The sequence below is a fragment of the Lissotriton vulgaris genome, unplaced genomic scaffold, assembly GCF_964263255.1.
Source record: "Lissotriton vulgaris unplaced genomic scaffold, aLisVul1.2 SCAFFOLD_1140, whole genome shotgun sequence".
Lineage (NCBI taxonomy): Eukaryota > Metazoa > Chordata > Amphibia > Caudata > Salamandridae > Lissotriton > Lissotriton vulgaris.
The window spans coordinates 537334-552121 of NW_028243601.1; the positions used below are offsets into that span (position 1 = coordinate 537334).

The following is a 14788-nucleotide window of genomic DNA, read 5'->3' on the forward strand; positions in this document are numbered from 1 at the left end:
TGGCATGCTGGGTGTGATCAGAGTTACGGTTAAAGTGGAGGTATTTTCATTTTCTACCTCCTCCCTGGAACCTACCTCCACAATATTTTGGTAGTTGATAGTTCTTTGGTCAATATTCTGACATACAAGTCAAAGGAAAAGTGAGCAAGAAAGGTAAAGCAAGCTAAGGAGTGAAAGAAAAAGGCAGAATGCAGCATAAAACAGGGAAAGAAGCACTGACAACAAAGAAAGAGAGTTCAAGGCACTCAGGAGTGAGATGGCAAGGGAGATCAAAAGGAAAAAAGAGTGGAGTTGAGCTAAACTGTCAAGCAAAGTTGTGCATTTGGGATTATCAAATTTATTAATCTTAACTTTTCTGCAGGTCGGCCAACAAGAAAAACGGTCAATCATTGGCTCATAAGGACATCCCTGGTGTGCCGTGGGACAGAATCCGAAGAAAGCCGACAGACAACAGAGGCATGGCCCAAGACAGAGTGCATCAGGACTGCCAGGTAAATGGACAGATGTAAAAAACGTAGAAACATCAAAAAGTATCAATATGGAATCAATAAGGGCTTCTAGTATACTTGAAAGAGAAGATTGGAAGTGTGGTTCTCTTTCACATCTACAACATTCTTTCTTGGCTGTGCAAGGGCAGATGTGATGCTCACAAATGCCACTATGAAATACAAAGAGGACCTATGGTACAGAATGATCACACACAGATATCTCAGTTGCAAATTCATCTTGTTCTTTACTGTTATTTTTAACTAGCGTTTGTATAGCGCACCCTTATTGAGGCTTCATAGCGCATTTCAGTAGTGACTCTTCATGGTTAAAGGCAGCATGAAGGCACGCCTATCACAGCTCACTGCTAGTACAAAGCAGACCCAAAGCTGCTAAATACCAAGCTTGATCCCAGTTCTAATGCAATCACTGTCTTATGTTTGCACAGGATACATCAGTCAAGAGTTGCTGTTGCTGTGCCGCTCAGTGTTTCAGTGAGTATTTGGTTAATTTACTGCATTTCAATTAACTAAGGTTATCATTTCATTTTGGGGCTTTCTTGGTGTTGGACATTTCTTGGTGTTTGATGGTTGAGTTTCTCTGGAAATGGAAATCCTTCTATTCGGAAAAATAAGTCTCCTGTCACTGCTTTTCTCACAAATGCACATGAATTAGTGCCACCTTTATGCGTAGTCACTGCTGAGCTTTTCCATGAAAGGATCACTGATGGAGTCTCCACCCTCATCTCCATTCATGCCTTGACATACCATGCGGCACAAACATCTTCACAGCTGACCGGCCATTGCAGTCTCCACGGTCCCTGTGGTTTTGGGGACATGGAGCAGTATTACACAGAGTGCCTCAGGGGTGCAAAGGGCTTGTGTGCCAGCTTGGTGCACCCGGGACACTATGGTATTACAGAAGGAGCATCAGATGCTTCTGCGGCCCATTATGTATCACAGATAGCTCTGGCACACATTGAACACCAGCACTATAATCAGAGGGTGTTTCCTCATGTGTACGGAGGCGTGAATCCATGCAAATGAGGGAATCACTTTGCCTCTGCGCCTGCACCCTATTTTGGACGCAGACAAGAGGCAAAAATGACTTTCGGAGATGCCTTTTAAAGGCAGCCTTCTAGTGGGGAGAAAGGGGGTCTCATGGACCTCACAGACATCCCCTTGTAGTCACTCACTGCACCAACCTGCAAGGGGATCTCTCACCCCTCTTGAAAGTGCAAGCGGGTGCCACCTGCAAAGTGAAACACGGAGCGGCTTGGAAGCAGCTGTGTTTTACTTCTCTTGGATGCGCTGCCCCCAAGGCAGCACTAGTTCACGGCTGCCTTGGGGCAGAGCATTCATGGTAATATTGCCCGCTTTTCCTGTTTGCGCATGGCGCATCTTTTTAACACCTTGGATGCTGCCCGGATTTCCCTCCCGTGCTGAACATTCCTTAACTGGGTGTGGTCGTGACGGAACCATTCCGTCATCAGCACAGCTCAACCGTGACTGATGACGGAATGGTTCCTTCACAAGCATCGAAGGAGTTAAAGGTGCACCATTCTAAAAAGAGGGAAAGCCACCATATTTGTTATACAGGCCCAGATTTACTATGGGCTGAATTGCAAAGCAGTTGGTGATGGAACACACCGAACACCTTGTTACCGTACCTTCGTTTTCGACTTTGTTTTCGATATATTACTCTTGAGCACAAAATGAACATTCAGAAGGATTTCAGAATCCTGTCCTATTAACATCAATGGGGCAGGTTTCTGTCTGTGAATGGCGCAGAATGGTAGGAATGAAGGAGGGCAAGAGGCAGAGGACCTCATCCCTGTCTTTACTTTCTTAACCCCTTCCACGCTGATGACGAGCTGGGCTCGTCATGGCGTAACCTCCTCGCACGCTGATAACGAGCCCAGCTCGTCACGTAAAGTGCGATTTACAAAAACTCAGCGCAGGAGCGGAATTCCGCTAGCGCGCATGGAGTTAAAAAACATTTTATTTTATCAATCCACTTCCTGCGCTAAAAAGGAACAGGAGCTGCAATCAAAACGTAGAGTATGCATTTGGCAAATGCCTTGCTGGGTGCCTGCAGCAGTGCCTTGGAACTCTGGCAGCTCCTCGTTCCCAATAGCCCACATTCCCAAAGTGGAATCTGTCCCTCAGACACTACTTCTTCTATGTGAATGGATACCACTGCTTAGGGTGTTAGTATTCAATCAATGATTTACAGAAGTTATTTGTTGAGGCTGGGGCCTGGAAAGAAGGTTGTTTTGAGCTGGTTAGCTAGATTTGCCTGAATAGATCACCTACTAAATGATACAAAAGTTTTTAACTTAATGCATAATGGGGGCGGGAGCCACAGAGAAGCCCTGCTGTGGTCACACTGATGTATGTGGTTGTATGGATAATTGCCTTCATGGGGTGATGGTGGAGTCCAATAGTGATTTCCTAATTAGTTAGGAAAACACTGGGGCATATTATCAAGGGGGTTTATCTCTGCCTTTTTGACTTTAAAAGCCAAGAAAGCGGAGATAAAATTATCTCCCTATTACCTAGCTGTCGCTAACACCAGTTAGCGACAGCTAGTAGGAGATAGCGACCATCTTGGGACCCACTTTGCATGTCAGTGATATTTATCACTAATGACATGCAAAGTGGGCGTGCCAAGATGTTAGCGACTGGAAACAGTCGCTAACATCGCTATTTCCTATTACCAACCTATGGAGATATTCGCTCTAAGCGCGAATATCTCCAAAAGCTAACACCTGCCCTGAGCAGTTCTTATGTGTATATTGCCTGGTAGTGAACCAGGACACCAGTACGCACTACTCAGTTTGATTTGAACATTAGTACATTTTTTTAATTTTTTCAGTACAGTCAACAAAAAATATCATTGCATTCATTTTCAATTTTCATTTGTTACGAAACATATTCTTTGACTTCAGAATATCATTTACAAGCATAATTCATACAGTTCAATATTATTGCATTTCATCTACACCCAATGCATTTTGGGGCGATAGCCCCTTCGTCAGGGGTCTGTATGTAAAAAAAGGAATCTTATTACTAATGAAATATAGACTGACGGAACACAAAAGCCGTATCCGCAACAAAAATCTAACAGCACCCCAGGCAAAACACTGTATTGAATCTGGGCACTCCATAGCCCAATTAAGATTCCAAATCATAGAAATGATTCCACAAAGGCTAGGGATAGACAATGCTAAAATTCTCCTTCAAAGAGAGACAATCTGGATACGCAAGCTTCAAACCCTTACCCCAAATGGGTTAAATGACAAGCTGGATCTCATTTGCTTTCTATAGAAACTTACACTTCTTAAGTCCGCTTTACACAGACAACTTTTTAAACTTAATGATTCTCAAAAGATATACACCACAAGGTATACACAACAACACTTTACATCACACGCTTGTGTTGCCATGCCTATACAAATATGTATAATAATGCAGAGTCTTTTTATAACATAAGACAAAATAGAATGGAAATAGGCAGGAAAATCTTATCATTGGAAACCCACAATGTATATCACCAGAACATATCACTAAGTACAATAAACAGATAAGAAATGCACAAGCCATTATCTTCAAGACCAAAATAACATGCATTTAAAATGAATACCGGATAACATATGTTTTCATTTTCACAATCTCTTTTTCTTTTTCTTAAACATCTCAACATTGGCAGTTTTTCAGGGAGATAACATGATTCGAAACCTTTCACTGTTTATTGTTCGTAATACACGGAATCTATAAGTAAATCCGCTAACCAACAAATTGCGCATTAGAAAAAATCGTCCTTCGACCATTCAAAGATGGCGACCACTTTTACGACGTCGGATATAGTCAAATATTTCACTCGCTATTTTAGACTCATATTCCTTCTAAGTTCATATCACAAATGCTTAAAATACATAATTGTCACGTACAGAGCTCTATATATCTTCTTTTACAATAGTGGTTAATGCTCGAGTATAGCGCGAGTCCGTTTTCAGTAGCTACGCATGGAGCCCCTATTATAACAAACGACGGACTATGCGCTTGCACACAAACATTCAGAAACAGACGCTGCGACGGGTTACTACAGAATCTCGCTCCGGTAAGGATTGTTAAGATCCCCCTTTCTCGCTTATTAACTCGAATCTTAACACGCTGGCCAGCGTCTGATAATATATCATTCCGTTGACAGATCTGCCCGAACTTAAAGCACAAGATGAGTCTGACATCGTTCACATAAGACTCACAGGTAAACCTTATTTTTTAACATCCTAGAATCACTAGTTAAACGCATATCTCCGTATTATACGTAACAGATGGCAATCTTTTCTTCTTCTACATAGGCTCTCGATTAAATGAGAATATAAATAAGGTGAGCACCATCTAATATTATTTTTAGCACTCAAACTAATAGCTGTATGTGCTCGAGTCTCCTTTGACATTCTCCTACCATTTTTCTTTCTTTATAGACTCTAAGCAGTTAATCATACAGGTAACACGGTATTTTACAAAGAAAACTACTGTTTAATAAGGTTAACAAACATTTTGTACCTAAAACAAGACCTTAACTTTTCTTTTGCTTAGGTTATCTTAAAAACCACCCGGATTATCACAACCCATACACCTTGTTTCATCAGCGGTAAGGAGCGTACATAACACAGAGATTAAGTCCCTAGATATTTATGCATCATTAGTAATAAGATTCCTTTCTCTCTCTTTTTTTACATACAGACCCCTGACGAAGGGGCTCTCGCCCCGAAATGCATTGGGTGTAGATGAAATGCAATAATATTGAACTGTATGAATTATGCTTGTAAATGATATTCTGAAGTCAAAGAATATGTTTCGTAACAAATGAAAATTGAAAATGAATGCAATGATATTTTTTGTTGACTGTACTGAAAAAATTAAAAAAATGTACTAATGTTCAAATCAAACTGAGTAGTGCGTACTGTTGTCCTGGTTCATTACCAGGCCATATACACATGATATTTCATAGTTTGCAGGCTATATACCAGCACTGCACACATATCGAACAAACGCCCCAAGTTCCAATCAAGAAAGTGCAGCAACCCCCCCCTACATTCACTGAGCAGTTCTTAGCCATGTTATCCAATGGGAGGTGGATAACATGGCTAAGAGCATTAGCTCGGTAATGCATGAATATCACTGACTTTTCAGCGATATTCATGCATTGCGGCCGATTTTTATCGCATTTGCGATAAACCTTGGTAATACCAAGGTTTATCTGCGATAAAATTCGCCGCAGCTCAGCGGTAATTTATTGTCTCTAACCAAGCAATAGCGATAATTATCTCTATTGCTTGGTAATATGCCCCACTATTCCTAAGGTATGAAACTTGTTGAGTTCAATTAACGATTCTTAATGGGTCGTAAACTGACCCACCTCATAAATATTAATGAGATAGGCCACACTTTGCGACCCATTAGGAATGATAGCCATCACAGCGATGGTGCCCTGCTAGGGTCCGCAGACCACCTTGTCTGTGATTGCTTTTGATTAACTCAACACTTTTTTCTTTGAAATGCAGCCAATTAACTTCATGAAAAATGGAATGTTGCAAAAGAAAAAAATGAAACACTTAAAATTCATTTTTTTAAAGTACGCAATGGTCTATGGGACCTATGCCGGCTCTTAAAAAAATATTTGTATCACGTTCACAAAGGGAAAGTGGTCCCATAGTATCCATTCAAATTTTGAATAGGCTGCTACCAACTTTGAATTGGTGGTACAATATTTATGTTTTGTGAACGAAATTTGATCCCGAAACATTATTACATACCCCTGTGACGCTATTTGGAAGGGATGCCCAACTCCCCTTCCACATACTGAATCGCAAACCAATTTTGCGATTCAGTAACAACATAGAAGAGTGATCTGGGGTTTCCTTCGATATATTCTTAGAACAAACGGCACAAATTGAGTCGGATGCCTAGACTTGCCTTCAAAGAGTACACAGGTAATGAAACCTAGATTGAAACGTGTACTGGCGATTTTTTTTTTTATGAGTTCTTAACTCACAAAGTAGAGTAACAGTATGGTATGAATTTATTTTGCAATTAGAAATTATAATTCACTGTTTAAAATAGGAAAGAGCAATAAATATGCAAAAATAGGTTTGAAATGAACTAAAAAGAAAAATCACTTGCTGTGTGACTTGAAACATGTTTCGCTGAGAATTACAAGAAGTAAAGAGCTGAGAATTATAAGACAGGAAGAGATGACAATTATAGAAATAAGTGGGGTCCGGGTGGCCTTTAACCCCTTGCATGCTGGTGACGAACCCCAGCCGTCACGCTCCACGGTGCTCGTGTGCTGATGACGGCTGGGGTTCGTCACGGCCCCGCCCTGTTCTTTTGTTTACTGCACAGCGGCGGAAACGGGCCAGCAGCGAAGGGGTTAAATCAGCTCTGTTTTTGATGCTAACATGTTGTTGGCGAGAAGGTGAGGTGGTTAGGGACTGAATGTTTAATCTGAAAGTTGTTTTTTGTTTATTTAACTTTTCTAAGTAGCTTCTACCTTTAGTATCACAGATGAGCAGCAGTAGGCATTTCAGAGACTGATATGTTTTCATCTTTTTCAGAATGGCTTCTTGGTCTAATGTCACTTGTTTGGATAGCACTGAGCATCGCTGAAATTGTCATTGGTAAGATCAAAGGATCTCATTGCCTCCTTGTACTCTTTCGTCTCCCCTCCACCCTGAAATATGCATCCCTTTTTCTATCCTCTTTTCATCCCTTTTTCCAGTTCACCTCATGAGATTAGGAGATACCACCCCTCGAAAGATTCTTTTATGCTGAATGGATACATACTTATAACCTGTTGGCAATGAATGCCTTATTTGGTGTACGACATGTGATTTGGGCTCTCCCTCATAAACTAGGAAATGGTCGATCTTTGTCCATCTCTTTTAAGAAAGATTTTATTAGAACTAGAGACAAACTGCTGTGACACTTTGGTTTGTGGTAATCATTAAGTCCATTCTACACCCCACCAAGGGGTTATCTCTAGCGACTGGCCCACCCCAAACTCTCCACCAACTAAGGCATTCTTAATTTCACCATATAAAGGAGATATCTCTTGACTGTTGGCCATTTGCTGTGTTTTGAAACTCAATAAATACATGTATACATGTAAAGTAGTCTCTGTTGGAAACAGGCCCAAATAACATCTTTGGATAGTTCTTTTTTAAATACCTCTTTTGGCCAAAACCCCAATGAGACTCGCCCGTCAGCACTTTTTTTTTCTTTTGCAAGAACAGAACTGCAAGCACCAAAATGCACTGAGACAAATATATGAGTAGCCGGGAGGGACTTAAATGTTTCCCCATAGCCTAAAGAGAGCTGTCATAGTGAATTAATTGAGTGTCTCTTAAAAATAGTTCTCACCTCCCCAACTGTAATCCAGAGGCAAGAGGTTGAGGGAACCTCTGCCAATATTCAGGATGTGACTCACCTCAGCTCTTGAAAGTGTTGCAGGTAACTCATCGGAAGGGAATCACGTTGGTTTCTGTGTTTAGATTCAACCAACCTAAGCCTAGACTCTACAATTTTCAAAGGATAGGATTTCATTGACATTCTTGTTATGACTCTGCTGATAAGCATGAGCTCTTCGTGTCATATTTTTGTGAGAGCTCTGAGGTGTGACTGCAGGTGTTATATAATGCCTCACAACTTATCATTGAGGCTGTAGTGTGAGTCATGGATTGTCATGTGATCCCAAAATGATCCGATTAGTTATAAGAAAAGCTTTTAAAAACAATTAAAATAATAGATTGAAAGAGTTCGCTAGAACATGAAACTGAGCGGTTGAAAGAGAGAGTGAGAATGTGAGTGAGAGGAGAGAGTGAAAGACAGGGAGAGAAAGAAAGAGAAAGAGAGGGTCCAATAGAAATGATTGATTGGAAGAGGGCTAGAATGAGAGCAAAAGAACAAAGCAAAGGTGGGGATGAGGATTGGAGAAAGGGAGGAGAAAAGAATGAGAAAAAGAAGGTGACAAGGCACAGGTGGTCTAAAAGGAAAACCAGAGTCAAGTCAGAAGGTGTCTTAAATCATATGTTTTAAGCCAAACTGCTTTAGGCCCCCATTTCAAGTTCATTGCTAAATTCTGATCCTGTGTAAACTAAGGGATGGGGATCCTGTGTATGTTTTAAACATACCCTCACAGTTTTCCCTAATGGAATAAATTAAGGAAAATGCCTTTAGAAATGCCAAATTATGTGGAATTTTGTGTGCATACAAAACAGTGCTGAATGGAATGCTTGAATTGATATCAGGCACTGTAATCACTCAGGCTGCATCCCAATCCTTCGTTATTTTGCACACAATGCCGATTCAGTTTAGACCCAGCTATATGCAATCCAATAGGAACAGTCCAGTCCGAAATGCCAAGACAGGTCCCCCCTGAACTGAAACTCAAGCAAACCAGAATTTGTTGTGCTACCATAATATTGTGCCATGTTACGTCTCCGTTGCAGGATGAAAACTAGGAAGAGGTGGCATTTACCATAACTGGGGTGGTAAAAACCTCATCCGTGGATAATGGCATTACCAAGTGTGGTAAATGCCTTAACTGACCTAACTTGCAAGGAGGTCCATAGTCTTTCATCAACAAACCACACAACTGCAAATCCCAGCATGGTTTTGTCCAGGAATATGCTTATTGTCTTGGAGGTCTGAGGCCATACTGTCTGCATTATATACAGTTTATTAGAACATTGGAATGTTGGGAGCTCCATTGAAAACAATGGGGTGCTCTGGGCTTATGATGGCTGGTATAAGCCTGGAGCTCCAACATTCCAATGTTTCACAAAGGCTTCAGGAAGCCTGAGGGGATTCCAATCCCCTCACGCTCCCAAAAGGTTTTTTTTTTGTTAGAACATTCTGCCCTCTAGTGGCAGAATGTTCTAATAGCCTTATAGCCCTTCGTAGCTGGGCTATACTGGCTATCAAAGTCCCTCTCCCTTGTTAAAGGCACTTGCCTTCTGCTCTGGCCTTTAAAGCTGGAGAGGGCCTTTAATAGCAGGTATAGCCCTCTACGGCGGGCTATAGGGCTATAATAAGACTTGTTCCTTCTATCAGGTGAGTCTGGAGTATCTGGCAATGTGTTATTTCCTGGTAGAAGATCAAACTAAATATCAGCCACCCTACTTTTGATTTATTTGGCAATTTTTAATTGCTCTGTAATGCAACACCTAATGTAGATGTTTCACTGATCTGTTGTTTTCATACTCACAGGTTCTGTTTATCTGCAACAATGCCCAGCGCAACGCTTCATCCCTATCTACCTCATCGTCAATGGCGTCACTGTCATCGTCATGTCCCTCCTATCTATTGTGGCTGGACTGAGGCCAAATAAGCTTGTCTATGGCATCCTTGCACTGTTGAGCCTCTTTTGGTTTGCTTGGCTTATCACAGGTAATACCTTTACTTATGTCGTACAGTTCTAGGGACGGGTATTATTAAACAATTGGAAGCTATCAATCATAAGATTACTAATGAAATTAGCAGTCCATTTGCATGATAATTTATAAACACAAAGTGCCATCCATAAGATGGTGGATGAAGAAATGGCTTCAAAATGAGAGCACACAGCACAACAAGTCATTTACAAGATAGTGCATGAGCATGAACAGGTGGGTATATTGATTATCATTATCAATATACTTACAGATAAAGTGAACTGATAGGCTCCTGTTTCTGAATGGCTAGTTGTGCTATTTATTAACATCACAACATAAAATACCCACCAGGATTAAAATGTTTGGGCAAGGTAAGAAAAGTGATACATTCTATATATGAGTAAAAAACTCTGATTCATTGTGTACTTTTTATTTAAGAGCACTTAAAGTGGTTGCTAAAATTGAGCTGGATGTAATTTTTTGAAGCATCGTTTAAAATATGATATATGTGTCCCAAGTCAAATTTCCCGTGGCATGTTGTTCCATATATTGATTCCAAATACCTGTATTTTCATGCTTCCAGATCTCTTATTATTTGCATTTTATTGACGTTATTTACATAGGGTTTATGTAGACCCAGAGGCTATCGCAGTGCTTTACATGGGCAGATATTTTGTACTGACTGATGCAGCTTTAAAAAAAGGTCTGGTTAACTTACAAATTGGGGGTGGGCAGGTAAAATCCATAGCAGAAAAATCTTTGAGATCTGCATACATTTATAGGAGGTGCTGTGGATTGGCCAGGAGGGGATATTGGGTAGGGAAAGAAGTAAATGGAGAAGGTGAAGAGTTTCCGTTTTTTCGTAGAGATAAGGGCAGTGGAGTTTGGCACCTGTCTGTTTCTCGAATCTTGGCACCCTCATTCAGTAAATATTCAATAATCTATAAAGGCAGATAGGTACATATTTACTTATGCCTTCACTGGAATGGAGGAACCCAGCCTCAATCACAACTCAAACATAAGCACAAAACGTGTAGTTCCTCCGCAGGCCCTGGCGGTGAGCGAGTCAGAGTTTGCGCAAGAGGCGGAGTTCTGAGTTGTATAGAGTTTACAGCACTCACTAATTACCAGGGGCCATATAGTCCACACCGTTCATAAAATTTTGGCAAGCCAGATTTAACAGTTGAAAAGTACATTATTTATCATGAGATGCAGATTGTGGCGTGTTAAGCCAACGTGATCTACTGGGCTAGAGTGAGTTTGTTTTCTCAAAACAATTGGACTAGGTCTCTACCATACTGACTGAAGTTTCCAAGCAGCTTTTCCAGCACGGAGATGGCAATTCTATTTTAAATCATAAACTGGAGTTTACCATCAGTAGTAGGCCGAGCTCTACGATAAAGGAAAAAACGAGGTATCCTACTCAAAAGGTATTTCAAACGGAGCCTTACTTTACTCACCACTGATAAAAAGCCATTTTAACATAAAAAATAACCTTAAAGTTTCGAACTTTTATAAGTGGGGTCAGAGATTGCCCCGAGTGAGTGAAAACACCTGAAGAAGGACTTCGGAGAGATTTTCTTTAATCTGACACACATCTCACTTAGTACTGCTTAGGTGCAACCAGTTTTACTGTAGCCACCCCATGACTGCCTCCTGGGACTTCCTGATTGCGAATAACTTCTTTGCCAAAAAGATTACGCTATCTAAATACATCCTGATGCTTTCTGTTTTTTCCATGATAAATATTTAAAGTGAAATGTTACACGTATATTTCGTAATATTTAATGTTACTGTCCTCAAATCCCCCCCTCATGCGTTAGAGGTCTTTGGTCACATTTTTTCATGTAAATTGAATACACACTGTCTTCAATCTTAAATTATTGAACTGTTTAACTGAAAGATTCATAGTTTTATCATTGGTATCAATGTACCTTCTGGAGATTACATCTTATGCCAGGAAAAGAGAGTTATACACATAAGTAGAGTTTTAAGTGACACATGGTGGCTGTTGCACTCATGGATTTTGTGGAAATATGGGTTAGTCAAAAAGGTAGGATTATTTTAAAAATGTGTCGGCAAGGATCTGAGATCAGTGTTGAGGATATGATGAATCTCTGATTTTTCACTCAACAGGGAGCGTCTGGACTTTCCCGCTGTACCCCAACTACACGAACTGCAACAGAACCGTTTACCTATTTACATTCTCCATCTTGATCATCCAGTGGATCGTCCTGGCGCTGTCCCTCCCCGCGATCATTGTCAAACTTTTCTCCTCTTTCCTCGCTTGTTCTTCTTGTTCCTCTTGCTGTCTTTGTTCTAAGTGCTCCTCTTGTGTTTCCTGTGTTACTAAATGATGAACTTAAGGCCCCAAAATCCTTACATTTTGTTAGAAAACTTGCAGTTCCATGGACTATTTGCACAACGTTGACTCAAGAAAGAAATTGAATATTTTGTAAATTCACAATTGCTAATAGATGATTTTTGTTGCACTGACAATTATGGACCAACCTTCCTTCTCACTGACACATCACCTAGACACGAGGATGATGGCCAAACCCTATTATTAGGCACATTATGTAACAATAAGCACCACATGATAACCAAAGGTGTAGTGAATCCTGATTTGGCACAAAAGCAGGACACATTTAGGGGTCAAAGGTAAAACGTGACTCTGAGAGAGTGTCACTGACAAGCATGTATAGCTCCAACAGAAAACATGGCATGAACTCAGCCGCGGCCCGTTCAGGTAAGAGCGCTAGGATCGGGTGGGGGAGGAGGGGTATTTCGACAGATGAAGACAAGGGAAAATTAATTCTTTATTTAATTTTCGTGGTCACCTGTCAAATCCCACCCAACCCGGCCCCACCACCCCACCACACATACCTGCACGGGCTGCGGCTGCATGAACTGTTTTTCCACTTCTTAATTTACCTGTGTTTGAACATCCTAGAGACACAGAACTAATAGATTTACTGGGTTTGCTGTTGTTCCATTTAGAGGGTATGTATTCCAGCAGTTCGGACTGCATTCTTCCTATTGAAGGAGGATTAATACTGCTTTATATAAGGTTGCTCCCTGTCACAAAAAAAGTTACAGGTGTTGAGATTCAAGTTATTTTACTGACTACAAAATCAGTAAACTCTTCACCAAGATTGGCACAGGAAATAATTTTTCTAGAGTAGTTTTGTTAATTACTGGTACAGCACACAACAATGAGCATAAGTTGGTGCACCAGAGAACTACCATGGTAAATAATAAAAGATTACCAGCTACGGCTCACAACAAAGGTTTTTTTCATATCATTATGATGATCCTAGACAACCAACACTTTTGGAAATAGAATAAATTGTGGCACACTTTTGAAATAGTGTAAGATGGAAGCGTTTGTTGGAAAGAGAAGAAGGCTGAGGTTTATTAAGGCTTTATGCCTGTGCAAGAATCCACAAAGTGGTGCATGCTATTTACTATTCAGAGCAAAAGGTATGTTCCAATGGGAAGGTGAATGTTACAGATCCTGCAAACTGTGGCTTGAAGGTGGTATTTCTATGGTGGATCAATGCAAACATGCACAGGTTATGACACAAAGCCGGCTCTATGAAGCATAGCAAGACCAGGCTTTGCCTAGTAGAAGAAGGCTCAAGCAAGGTAACATTTGTCTTTTTTTTCAAAAAAATAATCTGAATCCATATGGAATGCAGTGCACAACACATATCCCATGCACTGGAGCCTCCTGAGTTTATTACACATAGGAATTCGTTCTGGAGTGGTAAGTCTCCAGTATAAACCCTATGCTAGACTGTGAACACTCACAAATGTACCATGATGCCAGCCCCTTTGAGATTTGTCAGCCGGAGCAACACCACTTTAAAGCCAATCTTGGTACATTCGAAAATATTCTGGGTGCTATGGTGTGCTGGGTGAAAAATGTGTACATCTGGGCCTGAATGTGTATTTCAAATAAGAAAGGTATAAAAATAGACCTCATTAGAAATTAATGTGTCCTTGTGTACTGTAAGTGGTGCTCATGTAAAGAGCTCTGATACCTGATTCCTTCGGTTCAAGTTCGCGCTATAAAGAACTCTAATAAAATAAAATAAAAAGTGATAAAATACCTCTAAGGCGAATAGCTGAATGCTATAAGTTATACATTGCTCTATTCAGTATTAGTATTTATTTTATATGAGTGATTATTTCTTGCTTCTCCTTTTAGTATATTATCATAATGTGACAAGTCAAAATTAAAAACATTTGGGGGTCATGGAATCACAGGTGTCTTACGTCTTTGCGACAGGGTAGAGGTAGGAAAATGCATAACAAATAGTTGTTTCCAGTACCCCACTACCTCTTACTAGAAAATGTGACTGTGAACACATTTTAAAATCATATATGAAGATATGATTATTATTTGTTGTCGTTATTGTGCTTCAATAAATTAATTTTTTTGAAAACTAGTATCCTTTAAGTAATTCACACCTAGATATGAATGGGATGAACAAATACAACTGTTGCATTTTTGTCCTTAAATGCTCTTTTGTATTCTTGGGCGTTTTACTTCCTGAGCAGAACGCTTGCTAATGTATCATATATGCCATTGCGTTTTTTCAAGTCGATCATTTCTACAACCATTAATGCATATTGTTTTAGGTAAACTGACCATATAAATGTACTCTCCCCTTTATAATATCACCATTTCATACACAACCCCACTGGCCTTCAAGTGGTGGAATTACCCAAAATGTGATCAGCTTCTTAAGAACCATGGTTAATCACATGTAAATAAGGTAGAAGCATTATTTATTACATTTACATTTGAAGTTGGAATAATAGTTGATCTTGCAGAGTTGCATCATGCTCGAC

General features: G+C 40.2%; 1 protein-coding gene across 1 annotated transcript; it reads left to right on the top strand.

The window, feature by feature from the left end:
* Positions 1 to 410: 410 nt before the first annotated feature.
* On the top strand, positions 411 to 12726 carry LOC147668293 (transmembrane protein 272-like). The gene is made up of 5 exons (XM_086948629.1): positions 411 to 491; positions 935 to 980; positions 7112 to 7174; positions 9765 to 9944; positions 12065 to 12726. Exons 1-5 carry the CDS (start codon positions 459 to 461, stop codon positions 12283 to 12285), a joined length of 543 nt encoding a protein of 180 aa, XP_086804755.1. The 5' UTR covers positions 411 to 458; the 3' UTR covers positions 12286 to 12726.
* Positions 12727 to 14788: the final 2062 nt, after the last annotated feature.

Coding starts and splice junctions, on each gene's coding strand:
- LOC147668293 (XM_086948629.1), top strand. CDS start 459: ATGGCCCAAGACAGAGTGCATCAGGACTGCCAG. Junction 492..934: donor GAGTGCATCAGGACTGCCAG/GTAAATGGACAG, acceptor ATGTTTGCACAG/GATACATCAGTCAAGAGTTG. Junction 981..7,111: donor CTGTGCCGCTCAGTGTTTCA/GTGAGTATTTGG, acceptor CATCTTTTTCAG/AATGGCTTCTTGGTCTAATG.